This window comes from Echinops telfairi, unplaced genomic scaffold (genome assembly GCF_000313985.2).
Source record: "Echinops telfairi isolate 266 unplaced genomic scaffold, ASM31398v2 ScPeMD7_3533;HRSCAF=4204_0, whole genome shotgun sequence".
NCBI classification, from domain to species: Eukaryota; Metazoa; Chordata; class Mammalia; order Afrosoricida; family Tenrecidae; genus Echinops; species Echinops telfairi.
In genome coordinates, this window is record NW_022107431.1 from 77,298,153 (window position 1) to 77,306,660 (window position 8,508).

At 49.7% G+C, this 8,508-nt stretch overlaps 1 protein-coding gene across 1 annotated transcript in view; it reads left to right on the forward strand.

The window, feature by feature from the left end:
• Positions 1-1,549: 1,549 nt before the first annotated feature.
• The window catches only part of PRDM13 (PR/SET domain 13), an 8,105-nt gene continuing 1,146 nt past the window's right edge, over positions 1,550-8,508 (forward strand). Inside the window, exons 1-4 of the mRNA XM_004710926.1 lie at positions 1,550-1,693; positions 3,360-3,491; positions 4,094-4,214; positions 7,904-8,508. Of these exons, the coding sequence (XP_004710983.1) occupies positions 1,550-1,693; positions 3,360-3,491; positions 4,094-4,214; positions 7,904-8,508 (1,002 nt within the window). The remainder of the gene's footprint in view (positions 1,694-3,359; positions 3,492-4,093; positions 4,215-7,903) is intronic.

An 8,508-nucleotide genomic window follows, 5' to 3' on the forward strand; every position in this document is an offset into this window, starting at 1 on the left:
AGACTCAGCCATGGGAGGGCCTGGGGAAGGGGTGTCTGTGGAAGACAAATGGGCTAAATGACAGGTGTCAGCACCCTGCTCCTGCTCTCCTCACCAAATGCCCCTTCCTCTTGGGTAGAGGTCTGAGTAATCAGGGTCCTTACCTTTCTGTTGAGCCACTGGGCTGTAGCTACTAGGTCCTTTAAGAGCCCCAAACCCAGAGGGGGGCTGGAGTTAGAATTAGTCCTGGCCACCTGGGGTTGGAGAAGTGGCATCATGGATGACCAGAGTAGAGCAGGTGATAGCAGGACTGCCACACATAATTTAACGACAGTCGATTTTATCCTAGAAAACCAGACTTTCCCAAAAGCAATTGGGTGCATTGTGGTCTAACCTCCAACCATCCATTTCCCTGGTTTATGAACTACATCCCTTAAAGGCCAGAGTTGCCTTCAAACTCCCACCTCCCCCTCTTCTGCAGGGCAACTTTGTAGACTGCTGCTTTATTTATTTTAAACGATTTGAAGAGGCAATGTTCTGGAGAAGTTAACTGAGGGTTTCCTTGCCATTTCAACCTTGAAAGCAAATCAAGGCCAGGCGTGGGATGTGGGGACAGCACTTCTTCTGACCGTGGGAGAAATCTCTTGTAATGCTGGGGCCCCATTCTCCACCCCCTGGAAAAACTGTGCCCAACACTGCTGACCTCACCTCCCCAAACTGACCCAGAGGCTTCATATCTGGGGCAACAGGGGTCGGAGGGAAACGATAAAGCGGTTCTAAACAGATGACTGGCCTGAACCCAATACCCTGGAATGGTAATATGGTCGTTATTTAAAAAGTGTAGGTATTTTCTGGTGTTTTCCCATCAAGTACCTGCCTAATTTCTGTATGGCACACGCCAGAAATCAATAGAAGTTAACAAGTCCTCCAAATAGTCCCCGTCTCTTTGTTTAATCTCCTTTACAATAAAGCCAAGGGGAGAGAATTAAAAATCTTTGAAGTAGTCCAAGGCTCAAAAGAATCAGCCAAGTAGACTTAAAGTAGTCACTTATTTCCCAAAACTGGTTTGTCGGGGAACAATAAAAGGAAGTAAAATTTATGGAGAAATTATACAGTGGATTTGTCACTTAAAATATCGTAACTGTCTCAGGGACAATACCCCATGCTGAGGATTAATGGTCCCGCCGGACCTTTGATTCACCAGCGCCTTTTCTTCGCCCTTGACAAATTGGATTTTTAGGAATGGGAAGGTCGCCTGGACCATTGTGCGCCAGCCATTGAGAAGCCGCGATTATGCAGGGGGCTGAGGGAACCGCTCCATGTGACCCTCTCCGGTGGGACTCTGCAGCTGCTTCGCAGCGCGACTCTCTCACCAAACTCCGCGCCCTGGCGGTCGCGGTGCCAAAAGGCGCCCGCCCGCATTGAAAAGGCGCAGCGCCTGCCCGCCCGCGTCACTCCGCGGGCGGAGGACGCACGTCGGGGCGCGGCTGCCCAGCCCGCGACACTAGGGCTCCATCACTCGCGCCCTGCGGAGGACCCGGCGCGCCCGCGCCTGCCTGGTGGTGCAGCGATGCACGGGGCCGCCCGCGCGGCCGCCCCGAGCGTGAGCGCCGACTGCTGCATCCCCGCCGGCCTGCGCCTGGGGCCGGTGCCCGGCACCTTCAAGCTGGGCAAGTACCTGTCAGACCGCAGAGAGCCCGGGCCCAAGAAAAAGGTAAAGCCCCCCCCCCCCCACCGCCCTCCCCTCCCCAGTCCCGGGAAGACGCTCGCAGGGAGGCCTGGCAAGGGAGCAATGACAGAGTTGTTACCTGCCAGTTCCCAGGGGGTGAAAGGGGGACACGGATTATCCCAGTAAATCGCGTTTCAATGAGAGCGGGCAGCAGCCCGGTGGAGGACGGTCCCTGGTTGCGAGGCGACAAGTCAGTGCCAGGATCTCTCAAGACTCGCAGCTCCCCCCCCCCCGCTGTCGCCCTCCACGCCCTTCGCGCTCTGGGGTCTCCTCTGTGGAGACAGGGACCCAGCCACGCACTCTGAAGATGTGCCCCGTTTTACTGGGCGCAGGGCAGCGAGGACTGTCTGCCTTCCACCCTTCAATAAACTAATATAAAGCTTTAATTCGTCCACAAATCATGTCATCCCAGCTCTTGAAAGAACGAACGAAAGAAAAATCCAGGAGGTTATTACTCCCTCGACCTCTCTCTTGGCGGCTGTCTGTGGGATTGGGATGAACACGGGGCGCACCAGGTTGGGGCTTTGGCGCAGCCCCAAGTTCTCTCGCAGGGGAGGGGACGGGCTGTAGGTCGGTCGGCCCCCAGTTAGGATGAGAGTTCAGGGGCCAAAGCCCAACCTGTAGGCGCGACGCCCTCCCCCTCCAAAAAAGCCCCAAACCCAGTGCTGAGACCAGAGAGGGCACTTAGGCCCACTCCGGCCCAGGCACCCAGCCGCTGGAGTGGGGCTGGCAGGGCCGCCGGGGAAATGAGGGAGGAGGGAAAGGCCGCAGTGGCCTTAACTTGCTGCTGCCTAAGCTTCCTTGGCTGAAATGGCTCCCGGTGCGGTGCCCACACCCGCGGGATCTGTCTCTCCTTCCCTGGCACCCACCTTCTTTCTCCTCGTCGGAAGCTGCTGTTGGCTGCACACCAGCCCTTCTTGCCTAAATTCGCTTTAATTGCTGAGCTATTTTATATAATAGGCATTGTCCGGGCTAAAAATTGCAAGTATTCTTTTTCTATTTACCATTTATCTTTTGACTTTACCTATGATTTTTTTTGGGGGGCGCTATACAGTGGTTTATGTTTCAATACTATGTAATGTTTAGAGCCTAATTTATCAATCTGGATCTTATCAGCCTGAAAGTAGAATGTTTTTTGGATTGCAGTATCTTTTCAGAGTTTTTGGCTTATCTTTTCAAACTTAAAAAAATTCTTAAAAAAAAAAAAAGTGCAGCCAGACTGAGGACCACCTAGTCCCTTGTCCCGAGTGAGCTCCGTTGGGAGTGACTCTGTGTGTGTGTGTGTGTGTGTGTGTGTGTGTGTGTTTACTCTAAGCAGGGCAACAGGGGGAGATAGGACAGGGGGAAAGGGGCACTCTGGACCTTGAAGCTGCTGCCAAGCGTCTAGGGGTTGGGACCTCATGGGGAGGAAGTTCGCGCTCCCCCGCAGTGTTGGGCATGGGGAGCCTGGAGAAGGGGTGCCATCACCGTGGCCTACTCTCCCTTTCCATCGCCCCCCCCCCCCCCAAGAAACCGCCCTACTGGACCGCCCTCCCCCTCTCAGCAGCAGACCAAGGGCGGGCCTAAGAGAATGCAACAGTTCTTGCTGGGGGGAGGGCAGGGCGGAGAACAAACTTTCCCTAGGAGGAGAGAGACACTGCTTGTGTTGCAGGTGCACATGGTGAGAGGGGAGCTGGTGGACGAGTCCGGGGGCTCCCCTCTGGAGTGGATCGGGTTAATCCGGGCGGCCAGAAACCCCCAGGAACAGACTCTGGAAGCAATTGCTGATATACCGGGAGGACAGGTACTAAGCCCACACCCGGCCAATTCTTTGCTCCTAACCCTCTGGATGCAGAGCTGGACCTAGAGGGGCCCTTTCACGGTCTCAAGAAGCCTGTAAAACGCAAACCAAACCCACCGACCGCTATGGTGCAAACCCCAACTCCGTATAGGAGAGAGTAGACTGCGCCTTCGGATTGCTGAGACTCAATCTTGATATGAGTGAGCAGCCTGCCTCATCTTTTTCCCTCTGAGCAGCTGGTGCGTTTGAACCGCAGCTTTGTGATAAGCCGCTCAATGTTTAAACCTCTGCACCACCAGGACACCTTTAGATCGTTTATTTAATCTTTTATATTTTATTAACATAACAAACACAGCCCAATCACAAATGGGATTTGTAATATGGCAAAGAGGTTAGGGTTTACAACACTTAATGTGGTGGTGGTGGTGGGAGGGGAGCGGGATTCAATCCAGAACACTATTATTGTCCCCCTTTTAAAGAGGAGGAAAGTGAGGTTCAGAGAAGCCCAATGGGTTTTCAAGGGTCCCACAGCATACCTTTCCTCTCATTTGTCTGGACCAATTAGCCCAGAAATGACAGTGATCTATCCTATCTCTTCATCCCAGATCTTCTACCGAGCACTTCGAGATGTCCAGCCAGGGGAGGAATTGACTGTGTGGTATTCCAACTCCTTGGCCCAGTGGTTTGACATTCCCACGACTGCAACTCCAACACATGATGAGAAAGGTAAGGTCAGCTGGGCAGGAGTCCAGTCCTTCACTGGGCTTCTGCTGCATCCCCCAGATCTTAAGGGCTTTTCTCTAGAGACCAGTAAAACAGATCTGTGTGTGTGTGTATGTGTGTAGTCTGTATTGTTACTACTTCAAAATGGACAGTAAGTGGTAATAGCAGTTGAGTGTAATAACACTGAAAAAATACCCTTAGAAAAAAATGCTATGCTGAACTTTATGGGGTCATGTTTTCCCTTTATTGTAACCCCCCAAAGACCTTTATTTACTCAATCAAAAAAGAAAAAAAAGTACAGAAGTCTTAAAAAGATTGCTGCAGCAATAAAGTCATGGGTTCCAGAGAATAGAACTTTAACCTTTAATATTTTTAGGGGGTGGAAGGGCAACAATTATTCACGGATTTGGAGGAGAGAGATGCATTTCTACAGCATTTTAGAAGCATTACGGTACTTATAGCTGGTCAGTTGGCAGGTACTAAGGCCCTTTAAATGGTATTTATTCATCCCCCCCCCCCACTTAAATTGAATCTGGGATGTATCCCAGTTTCTTCTCAGATTTATTTGATCCCTTCCAAAGCCAAGAACGAATTTATGCAAATTAAGGTGCAGTGAGAAAAACATTTCAAACCTCCCCTGGAGTACTAAGAAGACTTCCTGTGAAAAGGAGACTGGGAGGTGCTGCAATATTTAAGGTCCCCAGAGTCTCTTTTAGTAGCTCCCGCTTCCACAGCTCTCCTTTTTCTTTGCCAATTGTTCTAGTTCGTAACTTCTCCTAAAGAACCTGTTATTAATGTGAACACAGCGAATGCCTCAAAATGTCTTAACATACCTCTCCCTCTTGAATGCTTGCTCGCATCTCATCCTTTTAGAAAAGAGTTTAAAGAAATTGAAACAAGTGAGGGAATTAGGAAGCACTTCATGAACAAGACAGAATTAAGCTTATTCAGAATGATGAGTCACTTCCATGTCAATTAATCCTGTTCTCTGGAACTTAATTCTGTTGACCTTGTGAGTAAATTTGCATGCACAATATTCATATGCATTTATCCTAAGAATGCTTGTTCTTTGCATCACATGATGTGAAACTCTTTTGTCAACTTTTTCCAGTAAGAAAGAAATATAACAAAAGCCTCTTGATGGAGAACTCTCAAATATGCCCCTGCAATTTGGAAGGCTAGTGATCCTCCTTAGGATGGAGACATTTCTGTACAAGGTGCTCTTTCTTGGGTACACCCAACTAGCACAAAAATAACTTGGTTGATTAGTGGCCCTCATATTTTGAGTTCTGACAAATGAGGTTAAAAATATATGGCAGTAGAGGTCGATAGGCACCCACCATATTCTTTTTTGGGAGATATATGGGTTATACTGAACTTTTGATTTTTTTCAACTTTGAGATGCTTGAAATCTTGACCTCTTAGGGATGCATGGAGGAGCCCTGGCGGCATAGTGGTTAAGCACTGGGTTGTGATCCTAAAGGTCAAAGGTTGGAAACCCACAGCCCTGCTCTGCAGGAGAAATATGGGGCGCAATTTCTCCAGTAAGCACTAAGCAATCACAGTCTCAGACACCCACAGGGGCAGCTCTACTCTGTCCTGTAGGGTCACCAAGAGTTGGCATCAACTCCATGGCAGTGAGTTTGATTTTTCTTTTAGGGATGCAGGAAAGAAGGACATCTCCTATGATGTGTTTTACTATTTGTGGCAGGGTTAGATCTCAGAGCCTGGAGAACTAGTTAGTTGGCTAGGACAAAGTGAAGACAAGACACGTTTCCATCAGAAATGTACCTTGCTTGAAAAGAGTAAGAAAGAAGTAGGAATGGATGCCACTCTTCTAATATTGGCTAACTTCAGGGAGTTTCAACTTCAGAGTAACGTTAAGGAAAAGACGGACCCTTTGATTTCAGAAGAATGCTTACTTGGCTTTGAAATGAACTGAATCCTTTGAGGCTGTTTCTGAAAACGACTTTTTAAAGGGTGGTGGATGAGAGGTTCCTAACACAGGAGAAGGAAGTAATTAGGTTAACATGCCCTGGAGGTCTCATGTTTTCTCTCTCAAGATTTATTTTACAGGAGTGTTGACTAGAAAATAACAGGAACAGACACTGTTTATCTAAATAGTCTAGAGACAATTAAAATAGAGTCTCAGGCAAAGTCTTCTCCTACTCTCCTTTTTCTCTCTTCTGGCCTCAGCTAGAATAAGCTGCTTTTCACTTGAAATTTCCTCTTAGTTATTTGGAGGACTAGACAGAAGTAAGATACATTAGAGGAGACAGATGTTTTTCCACTGTTGTTTCTGTCGAAATGTTTTAGAAGTTTGAGCTGCTTGTAGGAAGGGAAGAGGATTAATTTTTTTTTTTGACCAGAAGAGAATTAAGTTTAATGAGACTGAGGTACGCTTTGGATACTTCCTTGTGGCTCAACTAACTTCTCACAGTTAGTTCTTCTCATCCTTCTCTTCATTATTCTCAATTATTGCATTTAAAAAGAACTCCCAATGGCAAGATTGCGCTTTTCTGTGTGAAAACTCCCACCGTGAGACCAGAATCTGTTCCATACTGGGGTCTCTTAATTAGGCCTTGGCAAAAGTAAAATTCATGAGTGCTAATAATATATTTTTTAAAGGTTTGACACCAACAACAAGTATGTGATTCTAGGGAAAAAGTACACACTTCCAGGGAAAAAAAAGTATGGGATTCCCAAGAGAATTGTGCACTTATTTAAAAAAGGGAATGTTAAAAAAATTAAAAAGAGAATGTTTACAAAGTCATATCATATATCGATAGTATTATACATTCATGCAGTAAATAAAACAAAGGCATAGCTTCTCCAAGGACTTTACAACGCTTGGATTTCCATCTAGAAGTTAATTAGTGACCAGGTGGAACAACTGACAAGAACATGTAACATCATCCTTCAGTTTTTACAATATCAAGACAGAGAGCTTCGCTCTCCTCATCAATTTAAATGGAGTTAAAGAGGAAATAAAGATACAAATAATTTTGAACAATAGCAAATCACAGTCCCTATGTGGTCCTTCAGTTGGTCACGCTCCAGGAGAACCTCAGGCAAAGTGTTTAAGGCCTGGAGGGGGTGAGAAGGGTGGGTAGTGGACACAAAAGCCATTGTTCTGTGAAAAGGAATGATTACATATGGCCCATACATACAGGATATTGTCTCGCCTGGTAATGAGGCGCTCACGACCATTAGATTGGGCTTTGTTCAGTTTATCCAAACTCCTTGACATACGCCACTTATTCTGCAAACGCCAACAGATGGGCCCAGGCAAGGCACAGCCTCAGCACTTGATTTAAAGCAACAGCTGCTCTCTGCTCCCTGCTCTCATCTCTTACGCGGCCGGCCTGTCTCCTCGCTGCCATCCCACGAAGATTTGTTCTGCTGGCCCTGAGCAAGTCTTCCTTGGAAAGGCCTAGGTCACCACCCTTCTTTATCTCTGAGTAGTCACAGATGATGGAGAGGGTGACGAGGGTGGTCATTTGGGTGCTGTCATGGTTTCTTGCTACTGTAGGGCTACAAACTCATTCCCCCCACCCCCCGCCTGTTTTTGCGGGGACCCAATAATACTTTTTTCCTACACCTCTGGGCAAGACCTTGGGTCCGCAGGCGCTTGCTTTCTTTCCCGCCTGTTCGCGTCTCACGGGGTCGCTTTCCCACTCTTTCTTGTCCAGGAGAGGAGCGCTACATCTGCTGGTACTGCTGGAGAACGTTTAGATACCCCAACAGTCTGAAGGCTCACCTACGCTTCCACTGTGTGCTCGGCGGCGGCGGCCGCGCTTTCCTGCACCACGAGCACGCGGCTCGCCAAGGCGCCGCCCCCGATGGCCTCCGCCTCTCCCCGAAACCCTTGGCGCCCGATTTCGCCGGGACCGTCCCGACAGACTCTCTGCGAGCCCACTCGCTGGTCCCGCCGCCCCCTCAGGCCTGCGGACCCCGGGAGGGCATCAAGCGGGAGGCGTCTGCCGCGCCCTCGGCTACCTCGCCGCCGCCGGGCAAGTGGGGGCCGCCCAGGAGGGGCAAGGAACAAGCGGAGCGCGCGCTGGACATGAGCGGGGCCGCGCGCGGCCACGGTCACGGCCACTTCCTGGGCATCGTGGGTGGCTCCCCGGTGGGGGGCGGCGGCCTGGCTTTCTACCCCGGCGTGCGCTCCGCCTTCAAGCCTGCGGGTGTAGCCAGGGCGGCCGCAGGCGCACACGCGGACCCCTACCGGGAGGAGGCCACTGGCAAGCCGGGGACCCGGCTGGCTTTGGGCAAGCTGCTGGGCGGGGGCCGGCCG